This window comes from Hypanus sabinus, chromosome 30, assembly GCF_030144855.1.
Source record: "Hypanus sabinus isolate sHypSab1 chromosome 30, sHypSab1.hap1, whole genome shotgun sequence".
Lineage (NCBI taxonomy): Eukaryota > Metazoa > Chordata > Chondrichthyes > Myliobatiformes > Dasyatidae > Hypanus > Hypanus sabinus.
The window spans coordinates 7478654-7502070 of NC_082735.1; the positions used below are offsets into that span (position 1 = coordinate 7478654).

The following is a 23417-nucleotide window of genomic DNA, read 5'->3' on the forward strand; positions in this document are numbered from 1 at the left end:
TGATGGTACTATTTTTAAAATTATTTATTGATAAAGGGGCACAAAAATAAGATTAATGAAAACATACAGATAATATACGTCGTCAATACTAAATCTAAAGCGCAGGTATGATCATAACCAATAAAACGTAACTCTATCGTTGTCTAGGGGATAACGTATTGTCCGATGGAAATATAAAAGTCATTAGCTCGTTCCGGCTGCAGCGTTTTGGGTTTAAGAGGGAGGCGTTTAAACTTGCCCAGGTCTTTTATGATGCCAATCCGTTGAGTCAGGGGAGCGGGTTTCCTCGTTGTTGGCTAAAGAGCCGTTTTCCGTGGTTTCAGCCACGGAATTGAACGCACGTGGCTTGGTTTCCGATGACCGTCTGCTGGTACGTGGGTCTTCTGCTGCGGCTGAGGGGCTGTTCCCACAGACCCTCTTTTATTCTGACTCGCAGGGTCGTAGATGTCAATCAGGTTGGGGGTGATGCAATCTCTCCCTCAACCAGCCCACTTTGCCCGAGGGCTTCCACGTAGCAGAGTATCTCAATCCACAAATCTGTCTCCAAGAGACAATGGTCATGTCCCGTAGCTTTACATCGCTATGGGGTGGGGTGGGGGGGGGGGGGTGAGAAACGTGACATCCTGCACGTCTCCCCCTCATGTCTTGGGCCCCCTTTTGCCCCCTTTAGACTCAACCCAACAGTGATCTGGCGATTCTCACAAAGGAGGGGGCTACAGACGTAACACTACCATCTCCAGCAGCTGCGTCATATGCCCGCCCTCCAAAAATAAAGCCAGAAGTGGTATGTTTGCTGATAATTGGGAAGTGTTCTGAGCCATACACAATCAATCAGTCTGTGCAACGTTTGCCATGGGCAACATTAACAGGTGTGAGTTTCGACAAACTTCTGTAGACGCACGGTGAGGAGTCATCGTGACTGGATACGGGAACACCAATGTCGGGAACGCAAAAGTCTACAGAAAGTGGTGGACACAGTCCAGTCCAGCCCTCCCCAGCACTGAGAATATTTACCAGGAGCACTGCCACAAGAAGACACTAGTACCCCCACCATGCTGTCTTCTTGCTTCTGTCATCGGGCAGCAGGAAAGTGAATCTCAAGGTAGCATGTGGTGACGTGTATGTACTTTGAAAATAAATTTACTTTGACTTTGAGTTAGTGAGTGCTAAGTACCAGTTAGATCAGGGGTCGGCAACCTTTACTACTGAAAGAGCCATTTGGACCCGTTTCCCACAGAAAAGAAAACACTGGGACCTGATTTAGATCATACACGTGTGAGATATTGGGCATCCATTAAGACAGGGTTTTCCCACTTCCCTTGGCATTGAGATGGACACTCAATGTTTTAGGTGGAAATCCTTCATCCAGCCTAAATGAAGGGTCTCAACTTGAAGCATTGTCTGCCCATTTCCCTCCACAGACGTTGCCTGACCTGACCTCCACCATTTTGTATGTTTGTGGCTAGATCTTCTTCATCAGTCACTCATCTCCTGCCTTTACACCATGGATAAGATATACACAAGGTGTGTGCTATGCTCTTTGCTTGCTTGGAACAATACTTTCAACACAGTGCAGACAGCAGAAATACTGCTTCATATGTCCAGCAACCTAGCTCCAATCCCATCTTCCAACACGCTGTGTGGACATCTTGTGACTACATTGGTTTCTTCCACCGGTTCTACTTTCCATCCACATCCCAAAAACATGTGGGTTGATGAGATATTTTGCCACTGTGTATTGTCCCTAGTGCGTCAATCATTGGTAGAATCAGAACAGAGCTGATAGGATCATAGGGAGAGTGAAATGGGTTGAGATGGGATTATTGTAGAAATGGTCAGCACAGATGTGGTGGGCTGAAGGGCCTATGCCTCGACGATACTAAGTGCCACCCAGGCAGAAGCTGGCAGGCCCTCCTCCACTGGCAAACATAGTGTCGAGGAGACACAAGAGAGTGCAGGCGCTAGAAATCTGGTGTAACACACAAAGTTCTAATGTTTCTTCAAAACTTTGGCTCTTTGTACATCCTCTACCAAATACAAAGTCTAAGTCCGCAGGTACATGGAACGCAACCTCCTCTACACTCCCTGCCAAGATGCACATCCTACCTACCCATGAAAAGTATCATGGTTTCTTAGAATCAGAGTACTTCGGTGCAGAAATTGGCCTTTTGGCCCATCTAGTAAATGCCAACCCGATCATCTGCCTGATCCCTTCTACCTGCGCTAATAGAGTCATCGAATTCTTCATTATGTATGGAAACTCCCTCCTGAAGGTGTCCTGGGGCACCTTCAGCAAAATCAAAAAAGAAGAAACTGGCTTTATATAATGCCTTCCCATTACCTTTCATAGTCTCTGAAATTACTTTACAGCTGATGAAGTACTTTAACCACGCAGTTTCTGTTTGAATATATAAACTATGATGGTTCTGGAGGGCAACTCGCCATCACCTTGCCAAGGACAATTAGGGCTGGAGAGTTACGCCCAGCCAGCAATGCCCAAACCCTCATGAATGACTGAACGAACAGATAAAGCTGCTCCGTTACACTCAGCACTATAAATAATTCCATTGCTCTTGCGGTGAATCAGACACGCTGCCTGTGCTGCAATCGTAACAACTTATTCTTTTCAAAGTGACTCACTCTACGTACTGTAAATAGTGAAGTTACCTCTAGGAATTCCAAATCGTACTGCAGAAAATAAATAGTGACTTCAGTCTCGTTAAATCCGACTCACAGTGGTGAGATCCATCTGAGCTGAAGGATTCATAGTGGGTGCACTAGTCCTAGTGAATCCTGCACACGGGTGAGAAGTCACTCTTATCGGAGTCTGAGTCACTCTGTGTAATATAAACAGTGACTGTCCCTTCTCATTTAACAACCTCGATCCATGCCCTTTCAATGGCCGTGACCCTCACAGTGGTATTTCGCCATAGTGGGAAGGCCAATGTCTGTGTCCGTGTCTGAATCCGTATGCAGTTCCTGGTTTGCTGGAGGCTGAAGAATGAGACTGTCTTGTGGTCAGAGCACTGTGTACGTGCGTGGGTGACGGGGAGCAACAGGGATTTGTATTGTTGCTTATTGTGTTCTGCCGAGCATCGTGGGTATGCTATGTGGGCAGCGGAATGTGTGGCGACCCCTGCGGGCTGCCCGCTGCACCCCCTCACATGTGTTGGTTGTTAACGTAAATGGCCCATTTTATGGTACATGCGATAAACAAACTTAAATCTTGAATCTCGTGTCACTTGTCTCCCTGAGACCCTTGAATGACAGCCTTGTGTCAGGGTCCCAATGGTATTCAAGATTAGGACAACTGAGTTAGATTCCGGCTGTTCCATTTATTTTATCATTCCACATTTATAGAATTGTTCTAATGTTGTAGTGCTTCCTTAAAAAGTGAAGTGTTTACAAATGCAATAAGGCCATTTGACCAGAATAAGCCACAAGATTGAAGATGGAGTATTGTCTAAGTCAACCAAGATCTAACCTTGGAATCTCACACCTGGCTCTCGATTCTGGTCTTACTCTACATCACTCATCTCCTCATTATAGTGGAAAGTCTGAACATCAGCATATTTTTTTATCCTTGAGTAGTAATAATATTTCTTACATTAGCGCAGACAGAGTATAATTGAGCTGTTCTGGAATCTAATCAAAAGTCTTGGCTCACTTTAGTGCAGGATACAGTAGTTTACAAAATGGAATCTAATGGAGGGACTCAGAAAATTAAAAATAATATATAATGGATGGACAGAATTTAGTTACAGCCCAGATGCTAAACATGGGATCAACTGACTCCTGTATAGGATAATGGTCACCCTGGTCTGGTTAACAGTCTGGAATCTATTGACGAAAATCCAGTCGAAGAGGTTGAATGGTTTATATTTGGAATAGAGGATATCTAATTATGGTTTGGAATCTAACTGAGGGGTTCAAGTGGAAAATATGCGGAAAAATAGAAAGGCAGGAGTGAATTACAGACTGCAGACTAATTGAGGGGTTAGGGTGGATCATAAATGGTCAGGAGTGACTCAGATGGTGAGTGGTTTGGTTGTGTTAAATGTAGAGTTAGTGTAAAGGATGGTGTTCCGATGATTTATATGCAGAATGGTGGATACACCTGCACAAGTTACCGGTCTGAAGGTAACAGAAGTGATTGGGACCTAAGTGGATTTTGGGGAATGCGTTTCACTGGAATGCAACTCACGGGTTTACAGAGTGATGGATCACAGCTGAGGGCCATTGCACTCACTGAGGTCACAGCTGCTCCTGAAAAAGTTCGACCAGCTATGTGACTATTTACCTATGTTTGTGTAATTTTAACCAACCCATATTTCCTAGTCATGTCCAGATCTCCTTGCTACGTTGCAGTTCTCTAGCTCTGCCCCAGTGTCAAAGGGGAACTCAACCTCCACTCCCAGTTTCCTCTGCAATCCAGTGTACATCCTGCTCGAGATGTGTGCCTGGCCCTTCGCTTCCTAATGCCATCACTTGGTTACTACCCCAGCATCACTTTCCCACCTGTTCCTGCTGCTCAGCAACCCTATTTACACAAATACACTCCTGTTCTTCTTTTGCCCCTCCTGCTGCTGGCGTTTGGGATGGCAGTGGGTCCTCCGCTTCTGCCGGCATTAATGGCCTCCCTCATTGTGTCGTCCGCTTCATCTCGGTTCACCGACAGGCACGACTGGGACAGAACCTCAGCAGCACCGTCACACAGAGATACACCAGGGTCCTTCATTGCTCTTTGTTAACCCTGAGCTGAACCCCCTAACCTGGAGGACCTCGCTTAGTCTGGCCTCTACCCTTTGACCTGTTTGGCATGAGTGACCCTAACAAGAGCCAAAGCAAAAAGCCCTGACCCCAGCCAGCAAAGCTCTCCGGACATTTGAGGCACGCAAGCCTCCAAACCAGGACCAGGTTGTGTTCCTCTTGGAGGAGCCTGTCTGTGACCATTCATTGATCTGCTCCTGCTTATGAGGCACTCTCTCTTACTGTTGTGCTGCCTGCCTCCCTCTCCCACATCGTGCCTCTCCCTCGCACATCGTGCCTCTCCCTCACACATCGTCCCTCTCTCCCACATTGTGCCTCTCCCTCCCACATCATCCCTCTCCCTCCCACATCGTGCCTCTCCCTCACACAGTCTCCCTCCCACATCATGCCTCTCCCTCACACACAGTCCCTCTCCCTCCCACATCGTCCCTCTCACTCCAACATCGTCCCTCTCTCTCCCACATCGTCCCTCTCCCTCACACATCGTGCCTCTCCCTCACACACAGTCCCTCTCCCTCCCACATCGTCCCTCTCACTCCAACATCGTCCCTCTCCCTCCCACATCGTCCCTCTCTCTCCCACATTGTCCCTCTCCCTCGCACATCGTCCCTCTCCCTCCCACATCGTCCCTCTCTCTCCCACATTGTCCCTCTCCCTCGCACATCATGCCTCTCTCTCCCACAATGTCCCTCTCCCTCGCACATCGTGCCTCTCCCTCCTACATCGTGATTCTCCCTCGCACATCGTCCCTCTCTCTCCCACATCGTCCCTCTCTCCCACATCGTCCCTCTCTCCCACATCATCCCTCTCCCTCACACATCATCCCTCTCCCTCCCACATCGTGCCTCTCTCTCCCACATTGTCTCTCTCCCTCCCATATCGTCCCTCTCTCTCCCACATCGTGCCTCTCCCTCCCACATCATCCCTCTCCCTCGCACATCATGCCTCTCCCTCACACACAGTCCCTCTCCCTCCCACATCGTCCCTCTCCCTCCCACATCGTGCCTCTCCCTCACACACAGTCCCTCTCCCTCCCACATCGTCCCTCTCACTCCAACATTGTCCCTCTCCCTCCCACATCATCCCTGTACCTCCCACATCGTCCCTCTCACTCCAACATCGTCCCTCTCCCTCACACATCGTCCCTCTCCCTCACACATCGTACCTCTCTCCCACATCGTGCCTCTTTCTCCCGCATCATCCCTCTCCCTCACACATCGTCCCTCTCCCTCACACATCGTCCCTCTCCCTCCCACATCGTGATTCTCTGTCCCACATCCTGCCTCTCCCTCACACATCGTCCCTCTCCCTCACACATCGTCCCTCTCCCTCCCACATCGTGATTCTCTGTCCCACATCCTGCCTCTCCCTCACACATCGTCCCTCTCGCTCACATATCGTCCCTCTCCCTCCCACATCGTGATTCTCCATTCCACATCCTGCCTCTCCCTCACACATCGTCCCTCTCCCTCACACATCGTCCCTCTCCCTCCCACATCGTGATTCTCTGTCCCACATCCTGCCTCTCCCTCACACATCGTCCCTCTCCCTCACACATCGTGCCTCTCTCTCCAACATCGTCCCTCTCCCTCCCACATTGTCCCTCTCTCTCCCACATTGTCCCTCTCTCTCCCACATCGTGCCACTCTCTCCCGCATCGTCCCTCTCCCTCCCACATTGTCCCTCTCTCCCCCACATTGTCCCTCTCTCTCCCACATCGTGCCTCTCCCTCACACATCGTCCCTCTCCCTCCCACATCGTGCCTCTCCCTCACACATCGTCCCTCTCCCTCCCACATTGTCCCTCTCCCTCACACATCGTGCCTCTCTCTCCCTCCAACATCGTCCCTCTCCCTCCCACATTGTCCCTCTCTCCCCCACATTGTCCCTCTCTCTCCCACATCGTCCCTTTCCCTCCCACATCGTGCCTCTCTCTCCATCCCACATCGTGCCTCTCCCTCACACATCGTCCCTCTCCCTCCCACATCGTGCCTCTCTCTCCCTCCCACATCGTCCCTCTCCCTCACACATCGTGCCTCTCTCTCCCTCCCACATCGTCTCTCTCCCTCCCACATCGTGCCTCTCTCTCCATCCCACATCGTGCCTCTCCCTCACACATCGTCCCTCTCCCTCACACATCGTGCCTCTCTCTCCCTCCCACATCGTCCCTCTCCCTCACACATCCTGCCTCTCTCTCCAACATCGTCCCTCTCCCTCCCACATTGTCCCTCTCTCCCCCACATTGTCCCTCTCTCTCCCACATCGTGCCTCTCCCTCACACATCGTCCCTCTCCCTCACACATCGTGCCTCTCTCTCCATCCCACATCGTGCCTCTCCCTCACACATCGTCCCTCTCCCTCACACATCGTGCCTCTCTCTCCCTCCCACATCGTGCCTCTCTCTCCCACATCGTCCCTCTCCCTCACACATCGTGCCTCTCTCTCCCTCACACATCGTGCCTCTCTCTCCCTCCCACATCGTCCCTCTCCCTCCCACATCCTGCCTCTCTCTCCCACATCGTCCCTTTCCCTCCCACATCGTGCCTCTCTCTCCATCCCACATCGTGCCTCTCCCTCACACATCGTCCCTCTCCCTCCCACATCGTGCCTCTCTCTCCCTCCCACATCGTGCCTCTCTCTCCCACATCGTCCCTCTCCCTCACACATCGTGCCTCTCTCTCCCTCCCACATCGTCCCTCTCCCTCACACATCCTGCCTCTCTCTCCAACATTGTCCCTCTCCCTCCCACATTGTCCCTCTCTCCCCCACATTGTCCCTCTCTCTCCCACATCGTGCCTCTCCCTCACACATCGTCCCTCTCCCTCACACATTGTGCCTCTCCCTCACACATCGTCCCTCTCCCTCCCACATCGTGCCTCTCTCTCCCACATCGTCCCTCTCCCTCACACATCGTGCCTCTCTCTCCCACATCGTACGTCTGTAACCTCCTAAGATCCACTGTTGCCCATCTCATCGTTTACCCATTATTCATGACAGCTGCAAAATGTGAAATATCGTCCCATACCGCAGTCACTGGGATCATTAAGAGAGGGACTGCGGGGTATCTAGACTCGGTATCTGAGACCCTTCAACAACTTGCAGCGAGACCCTCAATGAACGGCTTGGTTTCTAAAAGGAAAGGGAAATACCCTGGAGTAAATTTCAGGCCAGATCCAACCGAAGAGTTCACTGACTGATGATTAGAAATCTATGAGGCAGTTAGAAACTGTAATTAAGACATCTGTACTGGATAATGAACACCCAGGAATGATTTGCCAGCTGGAGCCTAGTCAAGGAGTTTGGTTGGGTTACACACACACAGACGTCCCCAGGAGTGGGCTGAAAGCTGGAATCCAAGCAAGGAGTATAGGAGTTAATCGGACAGCTCACCCCGCCCCGACTCCTATCCACCGTCCTGCTCTCCTGCTCTTCCTTGATCCGGATTCGAGTGGCTCTCCGACAGGTGAGGTGGAGAGGGCTCTGGGTGTGAATGGGGCCCCAGCAACACGCGCTGAAGCCCTGCTGGCCTCCCCAGCTGTCAAAGGGGCTTTTTTAAAAAAACATTTCTGAACAAATATTTAGAAATTTTTTTTAAAAAGAAGCAGAATTAATTAAACAATTTAATTAAAAAAATAAAAACTCTGAAGTATTTGGAAAGAGAGAGACTCCAGATGCCGGAATCTAGAGGAGCAAGCTGTTGAAGGAGTTCATTCAGCAGGCTTAGCAACATCTCTCAGGAGAAAAGGAAGTGTTGTTCTGGGTCAAATGCTTAGCTTTTACAGACACTTTCCTTTTCAGTCAGCCCTCAAGTGGCCAGCGAAGGAGGAACTGTCCAGTTTCCACACCACCACCTCCCCCCCAACGCTCACACCTCCATCTCCACCCCTCCCTGCCCAGACAGCTGAGATGTGCTCAGGTATGATGGGCAGAGGGCTGGGGGCTCTCTCCATGTACCCAGGGGCAAGGAAAACCACTGGGTCCCCCATGGTCTGGGGGCTTGGGTAGTTTGTTTGCAGAGTAACACGGTCATCCAAAATAAGAACTCAACAACACAAACCTAACGATGTTGGAAATCGGAAATTAAAATGGAAAATACTAGAAATAGTCAGCAGGTCAGGAAGCATCAGTGGAAAGTGAATAGGCCAATAGAACGCAGTATACAGTAGCAACAGTTACACAGTCAAAGGCATATAACTGTCCATGCCATTTTATATCAAATAGACTTTAATAATAAAATATCAAAAATATTTACACGAATAAACCACGCAATGTCTTTTCATTCTTACATTCACAATCAATGCCTTATGTACTGTCCTATTACTTTCACTAAAACCAACAAGACTGTAACCCTCCTGGGATGGCTCACAACTATAGTAATTGAGGGGCTTCCTCTTCAGAAGAACCCTCTACTGTGGTCCTTCCCCAGCAAGTCCTTGCGGAGCATGTTTCAGGATGTATTTGTGCAACCTGGAATGGCAGTGTACCCCTGCGGACATCTCAATGTAACAATCCACATAATGGTTACACCATTACTCACATTCACCTTGCTACACCAAATCACCTTGCTCACCTTCTCTGCCACTTCTCAATTGGGACAAGCCCCCATACCTAAAACCATGAAAGCATCCCTGACCCACAGAGTTTTACCAACATATTCTGTTTTTAGTAGCATAACCACGTGAAATGGCTTACAGACTAATGGAGGGGAGAGCAGTTTGTAAATTCATGAATAAATAGCAATCTTAGCATGGAATTCAGTGTGATCTAGGTGAAGTTTGATATTCATTCCAGAATAGTCAGGGTAAAATGGGAGGAAACTCCAACCACGTATTGGAGAGGTTCATATTTGGACAGACACCAAACTAAGGGGATGTCCAAAGTTGGGAAAGGCACAGAAAAGATTCACAAGGGTACTACCAGGACTTGAGTTATAAATATGTTCTGGAGAGAATTGTGCTTTTTTAAGGAGTGTAGGAGGCTGAGGAGAGACCTTACAGAGGTTAGGAAGAGTTTGCAGGAAGGACTCGATGGGCCAAATGGCCTAATTCTGTAAGCTATATCTGATGGTTTAATAATATCATGAGAGGCGCTGATAACATGGATTGTCAGAGTCTTCGGGTAGGGGTCTAAAACTAGGTGGCACAGGTGAGAGGGGGAAGATTCAAAAGGGAACTGGGGGGAAACATTTTTGCCAAGGGTGGTGTATATGTGGAACAAACTGCCCGAAGAAGTGGCAGAGGTGGGTACAATTAGGACTTTTGAAAATACGTACATTTGGACTGGTACATGGGGAGGAAACATCTCGGGGATATGGGCCAAAAACAGCTTACCAAGTGTTTAAAACAGATACAAAATTTGCACAGCCAACTTGCTGCACAAAGAGGAATAATATGTGATTTTGGATTCTGAAAGGGTGGAGAAGGATGAATATAGAAACATGGATTGGAATGATTTATTGGGTAATGTTACAGCTATACAAGACCTTGGTCTGACCCCACTTGGAGTACTGTGTTCAGTTCTGGTCACCTCACTACGGGAAGGGTGTGGATACGATAGAGAGAGTGCAGAGATTTACAAGGATGTTGCTGGAGTGGGGGGAGCATGCCTTATGAGAGTAGGTTGAGTGAACTCGGCCTCTTCTTGGTGTGACGGAGGATGAGAGGTGTATAAGATGATGAGAGGCATATCGTGTGGATAGCCAGAGGCTTTTTCCCAGGGCTGAAATGGAGAACACGAAGGGCTGAAATGGAGAACACGAAGTTTTAATGAGCTTGGAAAGGGGTACGGGGGTGGGGGGAGATGTCAGGGAGGGTCTTTCACACAAGAGTGGAATGCACTGGCGGCGGCGGTGGTGGAAGCGGATATGGTGGGGTCTTTTAGAGCTTCTTACATAGGCCCACGGAGCTTAGAAAAAATAGAAGGCTATGCGTTAGGGAAATTCTAGGCAGCTTCTAGAGTAGGTTACATGGTCGGCACAACATTGTGGGCCGAAGGGCCTGTAATGTGCTGTAAATTTCTATGTTCTAGACGGGACGAGCACGGAAAGACACAGGCTAGCGGACGAGTTGCTGTGCTGTGTAACTCCATGGTTGTGGAGGATAACAGATAGGAACTGGGATTGAAACCGCACCAAATCCCTTTGGGGTATGTAGGACGGTGACGAAGCTGCAGCTGCCGTGTGCAGGAGACTGCAGACCCAACCAGATACTCACCTGGTACAGGTCCGAGCCGCGGGACGGCGGGGGTGGAATCAGGGAACGCTGGCCTCGCCGCTGCTGCCTACATCTACCCTCCCACTCCCCCGGAAAAATAATAAATTACCCTCAAACACCCAGGCAGCACCCGTGGGTTTGTGCATTTATATGGAGGGTTGGTGTTCAGGATGCGCTGGTGTACGGAGATGGCCGTATCCAGTCGCTGGGAGTTCTGGCTGTAAACTTTAGTTACTCGTGCGATCGGAATTGACCGATCCCGGGACCTGCCCAACCTTCACCGACCCGGCACCCACCTCCGCCGGCCCAGGACCCTCCTCCATCGACCCGAAGCCGTCCTCTCCATCGCGGGCCGGACTGCGCCAGCTGTGGAGCTGGTCACATCTGTGCGCTGGGTGGCGAGGGGGGCGTTCCTGCGGCGGGAGGGGGCGGGTCGCAGCCGAGCCGGAGATGGTAGGCGGCCGCGCGTCGGAACGGAGGCGGGGGGTGTCCGAAGTCTGCCACCTGAACCCGAGGACAGCACACGCTGCCGCACACTCTCAAATCCCCATTCCACCGGGCAGGATGTCCCGTTAAACTCTCCCGGCCGCGATCTTCCAAGCTGTGCAAGCAAGCCCTCCCGATTCGTGAGCGGCGCCCGTCCCGCGAGAATCTACCACCCCCAGCCCACGGCCGGGAGATATGCCCCGGAACCACGCGGACAACGGCAGCATGTCGGACGAGAAACGGGTGGAGTTCGTGGGATTGACGGCGGTGGAGAGTGGGCTCCCCGGCCCGGACGGGTCGGCGGGCAGTCCCGGAGACCGGCACCACAGCAGCCGGCTCAGGCTAGCGGGGGTGCCTGGAGAAGGAGAGAGACTGGGACTTGCGGCAGCGCCCGGGGACGGCGCGCAGAGTGCTCGCGTTGGGCTGCTGGGCAGACCACTGCCCCTGAAGCATGGAAACAAGCGGAATGCTCGCTACAGAAAACTGCAGAACTACTTGTACAACGTGCTGGAGAGACCTCGCGGGTGGGCTTTCATTTACCATGCCTTCATGTGAGTACCGAACACGCTCTGTCCCGTAGCATTCAAATAACGACGCGAGTTGTGTGCGTTACATGGTCCAAATGCTTGTAGTTTGCTTACAGGTTTTAGGAATAGTGTTTTCATTAAACGCAAGTTGCAAACTGTGCTGGCGTTTTCAAAGTGTAAAGGTGCAAAGTTTATATACTGTGCTGGAGACTTTATTTGAAGCGTTTACAGCTAATGTTATAATAGTTTGTTTCATTTCCATAGTTGTTTACAAACTGTATTGGAGTGTGTATTCAATGAAATTGTTTATGTCTTGCTGCTATTTCACCAAACGCATCTAAATGACCACAGACATGTGACTGTACTTCAAAACACTGGTGTAACTGATGACAGAGACATTGTAAATCCGGCTGCGGGTTGGTATTGGAGCCTTCCGGGAGTATTGGGGCTCGTTATTATCTTGCCTACCCTCGCAGGCAACGAAGGGGCTTCAATCAGGGCGCGTCACTGGCTTAAACCTCCCGTGCCGCTGTAATTCCGAACGCCAGAGTTAAGTTAATGAGCAACTTCAGCGACCCGCGAGTTGCGTGAGCTTTCAAGAAATGCCAGTAAACACTGGAGACGCCTGCAGAAGTGAAGTGCGACATTTCAGACCTCGGAGTTCTCTCTTTGTATGCGTGCTCGGGATGAACCGAACGTCTTGCTGTTTTCTTTAAGACTGCTTAATTTATGTCCTGTTTGCGTTCATGTGTCGGAAATAACGCGGTGTACAGGCTGCAGAGGCTGTAACACAGCAGAGCATCTCCCCCACACGTGTAATGTCCACACAGTGTGCTGGGTCCCGTCCCGATGCTCGGTTATGGTGCCCCGAAAACGTTCAGAACAGAGGGAGAGAGTTGTGTCTCTGCCTTCCCCCACCGACTCTGCAGAGTGAGAGTTGTTATCAAGAGTTGGGGCAAAGTTTTATTACTCTGCTACCTGCCCACATTGTCGGGCGATGCAGGGTCGGGGCTTCACACCCCGGGCACACTGAGCAAAACAAACAATCTGTCGGGCGGGCAGCATCTGCAGAAGCAGAGTCTCGGGTCCAGATCCTTCACCGGGACTGATCCAGAGTCCCCGGGCGAAAGGTCCTGTAGTTTCACAGCCCGTCAGATGAGTTTTGGGATTTAGTGGTCCGGAGACTCAAGGATAGGGGGGTAGGTGGGCCTGGGGTTACAAAGATGCTCTCTGGGAGCTGTTTACCTGGCGCGGGCCTGGGTGTCTCAGCACAGAGCGGCGTGGCGGGGGAGAGGAAAGAAAACTATACAGGGTTCGGCTTTATGGGATTTGGAGATTGAGGTGGGCGAGAGCGGGGTGTGGGGTGGAGTTCTTTCACACTTCACGCAACTTCTGAAGCTGGTCTCGCCATCTCAGCTCCTCACCTTTGTGGTACGGGTGGGGTTTTCGTCCGGCCGCCGGTGCGGGACCGGTTCATCCCGTCAAGCTGGAATCCCGGCAGAGTATCTCTGCAGCCAGTTGTGAATCCGTGACTCGGCTGAGGGCGGGATGCGCTCGGGTGCGGGGAATTTCACTTGTGGGCAGTCGGGGTAGGGGGCGTTAACGGCACGGGTACGGTAAGGTGTGATGTGTCCACGGACAGGCGTGGGGGTCAGTAGCGGTGACAGAGAGGAGGTGAAACGAGTCTGGTGGCGAATATGGGACGAAGCCTGGGTACGTGTGAGTGTTAATCTCTTGTGGAAGATGACTGACGGTGTCAGCGGATTGGAGAGAAAGACGCTGGGGAGCGGGACAATGGAGGTATTTCATTACCGAGGTGGGGTGGAGGGAATCTCCTCGGGAAATCACATTGTAACGGGCCGAATGAAACAGTAACCTCTTCTTTCCACGGATGTGTCCTCCCTTGTTCAGATCTGGATTATATAAAAAAATTACAGAGCGGGAGGTCGCTCGGCCAATTATCTGATTGTGTTGAATGTCTTGATCCTCTGCTGAGAGAATTAGACCCTTCCTGTTTAGAATCAGTTCCTATTTCCTAGAATCAGTTCCTATTTCGGCCGTCATAATTTTCTGGTAAAAACACAAAATGCTGGCAGAACTCAGCAGGCCAGTCAGCATCTATGGGAGGAGGTAGTGACGACGTTTCGGGCCGAAACCCTTCATCAGGAGTAATTTTCTGATGATTAGTCCCTAACCGGTGGGAAGTTTCTCCTCCGACAGATGCTGCCTGACCCGGGAATTTTCAGTAGATTGTAGTTTATTTCAGATTCCCAGCGGCTTTTACCTCTACACACTTCAGTTAACTCTCCCCTCGGCCTCCTCTGTTCCAAAGTAAACGTCCCAATCTTTCCATGGAGTCAAGTGCTCCAAATTGGAACTTTGGGCCATTCAGCCCGCTGAGTGCTACTGATCTTGCTGACGCTAAATGCCACTCTCCCGAATTTCATCCATATTCCTCCGTCCCCTTTATATTCACGCCATCAAATTGCCCGCTTCACTCCTATCCCCGGCAGCCCTTCCAGGCACCTACCGCTCTCTGCAATAATCAAAACGTAGCCCTCCAAGCACGCCCTCTGCACCCTGGGGAAAGGTTCTGTCCACCCTGTCTATGTCTCTGATAACTTTAGAAATCTCTACCAGGGCTCTGACGCTCCAAGAAGAACAACCGAATTTTGTCCAACTTTTCCCGGGGTCAACGTCCCTCGATATTTCTCTCGAAACTTCCGATGCATCAGCATTGTTCCTGTGACCACAATCTGCACCTTCCACCCCCGACCCATGCCGGAGGTATAAGTGGTCTTTGACCTGTAATGGTCACTCTCCTGTCTCATTCCACAGCTGACCAGCTGTGTTTCTAACTGTAATGCGCCGGGGAAAAGATGCTGCCCATCTTTTGGAAACTGATGCGGGATTTGTTAGTTCACAGTAGGTGAGCGGGTATTTCAAGTCCGATTGCAGTGCTGTGTGCTTACATCCCTGGAGTTAGAACTGGCTGCCCACGAGTCTACGTTGCGGAGGGGTTGTGTCACTGAGCGGCGAGGATTTTACCAGCCGCGGACTGAATCCGTATGAGCAAGCGGGACGGGGAGCGGTTAGTCTGTACTCCAGGCCTTCTAGTTGTGGTTCTGAAGACTGGTATACTGCTCCCCTCAGGCTCTCTGTTCTAGAGAAAACAATACATGTGTATTCATCCTCTCTTCATAGCTAGTGCTCCCTAAATCGGGGGAGCCTTTACAAAGCCTCTCCGTCTTTCCTATAATGTAGGAATACTCCAGGCGCTGACTGACGAGATTTAATTTACCGACTCTTGAACTGCACACAGTAAGGCAAGTACAGCCGAATAAAAGTATTATAACTCTGCAACATGATTTCCCGCCTTTTGTATTCAGTGAAGGTACATGTGACCTCTGCCTCTGTAACAACCTACCTCCTTGCGTTGCTTCTTTCAGGGATTTCTGAGCATCCCGAGATCCCTTTGTACATCGTTGCCTTAAGACGGTCCTGTCATTTGTGGTGTTCTCACCACCCAGACTTCACAATTGTCAAGATTAAAGTCTATCTGCCTTATTTCCATCTGATCTATATCCCGCTGAATCCTTTAACAACCTTGCTCACCATCTACCACCACCTTGTTTCTTCAGGATACTGGAAACCACGAGCTTCCGTGTGTTAATCTGTACCATTACACCAAAATCAATAATCTGTTCCATTACACCATAGTCCATAATCTGTTCTATCACACCAAAATCAATAATCTGTTCCATTACACCATAGTCCATAATCTGTTCCATTACACCATAGTCCATAATCTGTTCTATCACACCAAAATCAATAATCTGTTCCATTACACCAAAATCAATAATCTGTTCCATTATACCATAGTCCATAATCTGTTCCATTACACCAAAATCAATAATCTGTTACATTACACCAAAATCAACCTGTTCCATTACACCGTAATTCATAATCTGTTACATTACACCCTAATTCATAATCTGTTCCATTACCCCATAGTCCATTCCATTACACCATAATCAATAATCTGTTCCATTACACCATAATCCATTAATCTGTTCCATTACACTGTAATCCATAATCTGTTCCATTACACTGTAATCAATAATCTGTTCCATTACACCATAATCCATAATCTTTTCCATTACACTGTAATCCATAATCTGTTCCATTACACCACTGCTCTGTTCTGGAAACTCAGGTCACAAGTGAAGTGAATCAGAATTTGTCACGGAGCAGCAAGTGAGTCATTCCAGACATCACTTGCAGCCTATTCAGCCCCTCGTGTTAAGTAGGCTGCAGGCGATGAGTCTGAAATGAGTGGCTGGTCAACTCCAAGAGCAGGGTGGAGTCTGGGATGTAGAGTTACGTCAATTTGGGAGTGTCCGTGGCTGACTCCCGAACTGAGACCAAGTCTCTGATGGGGAGGGGAGGCTGGGGACTCCGATCAATCTTTCTGGCTGTTTGGTGGAATCAGTGGCTGTGCTGGGGTTTGGGGTAGGGTTTGAAGGTCAATGCCCCCCGTGCTGGCGGAGGAACTCATTGAGCTGAGGAGGCGGGGCAGGTATCTGAAAGATTGCAGCTTATCCAGAGGCAACCTAAAAAGTTACTGCGCTGTCCGTATCCAGTCGCCCACCAACTCAAATGCCTTCCTCCTCCAACTATTCTGCATCAGAGAGTCGCGGTTCAATGGCCGCCAATCCCACCTTTCAACGATTCCCCTGCTCCCACTTTGCAGAGGAATCCCGAGAGAGGGGGAGAATCACACAACACAGTTTCGTCTGGCTGTAGTCACGTTTGGTTGAATGGTGACAATTCAACTTCAACTCAAACTTGATTTGCGCAGAGGCCGGTCACATGGTGTCTGGTCAGCGCTGACGGAAGGGGTCATCCCGAATGACCTGTGAAGTTTTAAAGGACCATGTGGTGCCCAGGAGTAAATAGTCACTGGGCTGCCGGGGGTGTGAGGACTGTGTGGGTCCACCCCTCGGTGGTGTGGGGGATGAGAGCATCCCGTCCCGAAGCCGCCGTCCCTGAGGTTCCCTGTCTCGGACGCGGTGCTGAGCTCTCCGGAACTGGGCCTGTTCCCCAGGTCCCGGTCCTCCCATCCCATCTGTGTAATGCAATCATAGAAAATAACTGTGTACCCGGGGAGGGGGGAGCGCGTCGGACCACACAGCCTCTTAATCCGTGTCGGCCAAACATGATCTTCCCCGTTGTTAGCACCGGGATGGGACAGATCCCAGCCCAGGATGCATGGGATTCTACGTGGCTTCGTATGGGGATCAGCCCATGAGATCCCCTCCTGAGGGAGAGGAGGTGAAAGCGGTGAGCTGGAGATTCAGACCCATTCTTCACCCAGTGTCCGGGCAGCGCCTCCTCACCGCAAAGACGGGATGTGTAAGCGGAAGGGGCGACCTCAAACATGTACACGTCTCGGGACGGGGTGGGGTTCTCTCTCTGTCTTTATCTAGCTGTCGCAACTAGCGTTGTAGATTCCAACATCCAACGACTCTTTCGTGTATGTGTCTCTTTCCCTCTCTCCCCACTCTCTTCCCCGCTCACCCTCCCCCTCACCATCTCTCCCCGCTCACCATCTCCCTCCCCCTCTCTCCATCTCTCTCCTCGCTCACCATCTCTCTCCCCGCTCACCCTCCCCCCTCTCCATCTCCCTCCCCGCTCACCATCTCCCTCCCCCTCTCTCCCTGCTCTCTTCCCTGCTCCATCTTCCTCCCCCTCTCCATCTCCCTCCCCCCTCTCCATCTCTCTCCCCGCTCACCATCTCCCTCCCCCCTCTCCATCTCTCTCCCCGCTCACCATCACCCTCCCACCTCTCCATCTCTCTCCCTGCTCACCATCTCCCTCCATCTCCCTCCCCCCTCTCCATCTCCCTGCCCCCTCTCCATCTCTCTCCCCGCTCACCATCTCCCTCCCCCTCTCCATCTCCCTCCCCCTCTCCATCTCCCTCCCCCCTCTCCATCTCCCTCCGCGCTCACCATCTCCCTCCCCCCTCTCCATCTCCCTCCCCCTCTCCATCTCTCTCCCCGCTCACCATCTCCCTCCCCCTCTCCATCTCCCCACCCCCTCTCCATCTCCCCCCTTTCCATCTCCCTCCGCGCTCACCATCTCCCTCCCCCCTCTCCATCTCCCTCCCCCCTCTCCATCTCTCTCCCCGCTCACCATCTCCCTCCCCCCTCTCCATCTCTCTCCCCGCTCACCATCTCCCTCCCCCCTCTCCCTCTCTCCCCGCTCACCATCTCCCTCCTCCCTCTCCATCTCTCTCCCCGCTCACCATCCTCCCCCCTCTCCATCTCTCTCCCCGCTCACCATCTCCCTCCCCCCTCTCCATCTCTCTCCCCGCTCACCATCTCCCTCCCCCTCTCTCCATCTCTCTCCTCGCTCACCATCTCTCTCCCCGCTCACCCTCCCCCCTCTCCATCTCCCTCCCCGCTCACCATCTCCCTCCCCCTCTCTCCCTGCTCTCTTCCCTGCTCCATCTCCCTCCCCCTCTCCATCTCCCTCCCCCCTCTCCATCTCTCTCCCCGCTCACCATCTCCCTCCCCCCTCTCCATCTCTCTCCCCGCTCACCATCACCCTCCCCCCTCTCCATCTCTCTCCCTGCTCACCATCTCCCTCCATCTCCCTCCCCCCTCTCCATCTCCCTGCCCCCTCTCCATCTCTCTCCCCGCTCACCATCTCCCTCCCCCTCTCCATCTCCCTCCCCCTCTCCATCTCCCTCCCCCCTCTCCATCTCCCTCCCCCCTCTCCATCTCCCTCCGCGCTCACCATCTCCCTCCCCCCTCTCCATCTCCCTCCCCCTCTCCATCTCTCTCCCCGCTCACCATCTCCCTCCCCCTCTCCATCTCCCCACCCCCTCTCCATCTCCCCCCTTTCCATCTCCCTCCGCGCTCACCATCTCCCTCCCCCCTCTCCATCTCCCTCCCCCCTCTCCATCTCTCTCCCCGCTCACCATCTCCCTCCCCCCTCTCCATCTCTCTCCCCGCTCACCATCTCCCTCCCCCCTCTCCCTCTCTCCCCGCTCACCATCTCCCTCCCCCCTCTCCATCTCTCTCCCCGCTCACCATCCTCCCCCCTCTCCATCTCTCTCCCCGCTCACCATCTCCCTCCCCCCTCTCCATCTCTCTCTCTGCTCACCATCTCCCTCCCCCCTCTCCATCTCTCTCCCCGCTCACCATTTCCCTCCCCCACTCTCCCCGCTCTATTCCCTGCTCACTATCTCCCTCCCCCCTCCATCTCCCTCCCCCTCTTTCCCCGCTCTCCCCACTCTCTTCCCCGCTCAACATCTCCCTCCCCTCTCCATCTCCCTCCCCTTTTCCATCTCCCTCCCCTTTTCCATCTCCCTCCCCTCTCCATCTCTCTCCCTGCTCACCATCTCCATCTCTCCCCACTCCCTCCCGCTCTCTCCCCGCTCTCCCTCCCCCTCCCCATGGTTCGTCATCAGTTTCTTACGTTCTCCTTGTTTTCACCCAGCCCTCTCCTCCTACCTCTCCCCGATCTTCTCCTACTCTTTCTTCACTCGCGCCTCTCTCCCCCGCCCCTTTCTCTTTAACTAAAACTTTCATTTTCCTCGTGTGTTGGCTCTTTACTTCCAATTTGGGCTGTTCAGTGGAGAGGGCTGGCAAGCTCCCCTTGCAGACACACGGGTGCGAACCCGTTCTCCTTGCAACCGGCTCCCAGGGGCAGTCCGGTGCCTATCCCTCTTTCCGGGGCTGAGCTCTGCATTAATTTCACCCCGCCCCTAACTTTATTTGGTGCGGATGCTTGCAAAGTCTCAGGGAGGTCTCCAGTGAGAGCGAGAGTGAGAAAGTCTCGCCAGAGGGTGAGCGGGGTGAGCGGGGAGATCCCGGGCTGCCAATTGCTGCCTGAAAGTTCTCGCCCCGTCCCATACTCCGTATTGCCGGTATTGCCGGCGTGTTTGCCGAGATCACTGTCTACCGGCGGGATAATATCCGCTATTCCCTAACTAGTACAGCTTAGTCATCGACCAGCTACGAAGGACACCACAGCAGAGTCATAAACATTATATTAAAGTTATAATTGAGGTCGAACTGCTGATCGTAATTGTAACTCCCACATTGTAAAAGGACACTGTGATATTCCCAGTCAGTTTGTACGTGAGCAGAAGCTCCTGTTCAAGAAAATTTCCTGAGCCAATATATCGAGGTCCAAACTAGAGAGACAGCAATACTGAATCTCCTGCTAGGTAACAAGACGGGGCAGGTGTGTAGGGGAGCTCTTGATCTCCTGATCATAGTTTCAATGTAATTACAGAGAAGCATGGGCCCGGTCCTCAGGCTGAGATTCTAAACTGGAGGATGGGCGATTTTAATGGCACTGGGAAGGATCCCACCAGTGTGGACTGGGCCAGGTTGTCTTCTGGCAAAGGCTAAGTGGGAGGCTTTGAGAAGGGTAGCGTTGAGAGTCCAGGGTTTGTATGTCACTGTTAGAATGAAAGGCAAGGCCAACAGGTTTAGAGAGCCTGCATTTTCGTGAGATACGGAGGCCTAAGGGAGGTGCATAACAAGCATCGTCAGCAAGGAACAAATGAGGTGCTTGTGGAATGCAAGAGAACCCTGAAGAAGAAAGTCAGGATGGTTACAAGAGGATGTGCAGTTGCTCTGGCAGACAAAGTGAAGGAGAATCTCAAGGACTTTTACAGATACTTAAGAGGAACAGGATAGCCATTTTGTTCCTCTTGAAGATCAGCATGGTCATTCATACATTAAGGAGATGGGCACAATCTCAAGTGGATTTTTTTGCAACTGTATTCAGTTGGGAATGGACACAGTTTCTATAGAACTGATGGAAAGCAGTAGTAAGGTCATAGACCGTATCCCAGACAAGTGTGAAGTGGTTCATTTTGGTAGGTCAAATATGATGGCAGAATATAGTATTAATGGTAAGACTCTTGGCAGTGTGGAGGATCAGAGGGATCTTGGGGTCCGAGTCCATAGGACACTCAAAGCAGCTGCGCAGGTTGACTCTGTGGTTAAGAAGGCGTATGGTGTATTGGCCTTCATCAATCATGGAAATGAGTTTAGAAGCCGAGAGGTAATGTTGCAGCTATGTAAGACCCTGGTCAGACCCCACTTGGAGTACTGTGCTCAGTTCTGGTTGCCTCACTACAGTAAGGATGTGGAAGCAAGGGTGCAGGTACAATGGAGCTTAGTAAATTAGAGGGCTATAGGTAAGCCTAGTAATTTCTGAGGTAGGGACCTTTGTGGGCACAACTTTGTGGGCCGAAGGGCCTGTATTGTACTGTAGGTTTTCTATGTTTCTATCCCACTTACAGAAGGGGAGGTGCTCGCTATCTTGAGACAAATTGGGGTGGATAAGTCCACAGGACCCGAAAAGGTGTGCCCTTGGACGTTGTGGCAGGCTACTGTAGAAATCGGGGCCCAGCAGAGGTATTTAAAACATCTTTTACCATGCAGGATTGGAGGATAGCTAATATTGTTGTGTTGTTTAAGAAAACAGCTGAGAATAAGCCAGAAAATTATAGGTTGATGAGCATCAGCAGTGTGTAAGTTATTGGAAGGTATTCTAAGGGACTGGATATTTTAATAATTGGATAGACAGGGTCTGATTAGGGTTGCTCATCTTAGTTTTGTGCCGAGTTAAGCTAATGCAGGGCCTGTAGCATATGTTATAAAGGGGCCCTAAATTTAAAAAATGCCCATAAGTATTAAAGCATAAATTATTTACTTGCATTTTTTCATTTGCTGTACAGCCAGATAATGCGACAAATGTCTGACACTTCAGTTATAGTATTACTTACATGTAGCTATCAATTTCAAATGTCAAAAGTAACAAAACTACAATTTAAAAGTTACATTTTCTAGATTTAGCATGAGCAAATTTGTTGATGATACTGGAAATGTCTAGTTCACACAGAAGTTCATGTTCAGTGCTCATTAGAGTGAGATAGTTCAATCTGTTTTGACGCATGGTGCTCCTTGGTTCATTCTTAAAACATTCTGACAACTTACGTGTTTTTGATATCACAAGTTGGTCTCTTCTTTTTCTTCACTTTACGTTTTGCACTTCCAGAAGCATAGTGACATGCAATGGAAAAAAATTAATGAAATATGCATTTAAAAACAAATAGTTGACGTTTCAAAAGCTAAGTAGCGGTATCTACAAAGACTAGTGAACAATAACAAGTTTATGTGACTGTTGTGACTATGAGCGTGTGTGGATCACGTGGACTCAACAACCAACTAGGAATAGTGTTCTGACAATTATCTGTTTAGTTGCTTATTGAAACTGATTTCAATGGGTTGATAAGTGGCCAATTGAATTTAATGCAGGCAGGTGTCAAGTGTTGCACTTTGGGAGGACTTACACAGTGAATGGCAGAGTACTGAGGAGTGCATTGGAAGAAAGTGATTTGAGAGTACAGATCCTTTGTTCCTGGAAAGTAGCGTCACAGACAAAGAGAGTTTTTGTCACATTGGCCTTCAGAAATCAACGTTCTGAGTACAGGAGTTGGGATGCAGAGCTGAAGCTGTGTAAGGCGCTGGTGAGCCCACGTTTGGAGTATTCTGGGCAGTTTTACCTACAGGAATCTATCAATAAGTTTGACGGAGCATAGGGCATACCTCACATTTTAATATGCAGTATTTCTGTTTCTGCACATTTTTAAAAAATCTATTCAATATGTGTAATTGATTTTCTTGCTTATTTATTATGTTTTATTTTATTTATTATTATTTTCTTTCTCTCTCAGCTAGATTATGTATTGCATTGAACTGCTGCTGCTAAGTTAACAAATTTCACGTTGCGTTCTGGAGATAATAAACCTGATTCTGATAAAAATTATTGGATGGTGCCAAGACTTGAGTTATTGGGAAAGATTGAATAGGTATGGGCTTTGTTGCCTCGAGTTTAGGAGAAGGAGAGGAATGCAAGCAGGCTTTTACCACTGAGGTTGGGAGAAGCAAGAGCTGGAGGCCATGTGAAAAGTGAACTGTTTAAGGGGAACAGGAGGGGGAGCTTCTTCACTCCGAGAGGTGGTGAGAGTGTGGTATGAGCTCCCAGTGGACATAGTGAAAGTGTGTCTGATTTCAACATTTAAGAGAAGTTTGGATAAGTACTTGGATGGGAGGGGTCTGGAGGGCTATGGTCCAGGTGCAGGTTGATGGGATGAGGGAGAATGAGGGAGTTCTGTTTGAACTCTAAGTTCAGTTGTTTTGAGTTGTTTAAAATGATCTTGTTCACAGGTGGTGGATAAGACCTTGTTCATAAAAAAAAATCATTTATTGTGATCTGAACCTTACTGGTAAATTGGTTTAATATTGTCACTTGTATCAAGGTACAGGGAAAAACTTTTCTTGCATACCGTTCAGACAGATTATTTCATAATAAATGACATTGAGGTAGTCCAA

General features: G+C 50.4%; 1 protein-coding gene across 1 annotated transcript in view; it reads left to right on the forward strand.

Annotated features, from left to right (window-relative positions):
* Window positions 1-11454: 11454 nt before the first annotated feature.
* LOC132383385 (potassium voltage-gated channel subfamily KQT member 5-like) overlaps window positions 11455-23417 on the forward strand; it is an 82131-nt gene continuing 70168 nt past the window's right edge. Inside the window, exon 1 of the mRNA XM_059954280.1 lies at window positions 11455-12018. Within this exon, the coding sequence (XP_059810263.1) occupies window positions 11663-12018 (356 nt within the window). The 5' untranslated portion in view covers window positions 11455-11662. The remainder of the gene's footprint in view (window positions 12019-23417) is intronic.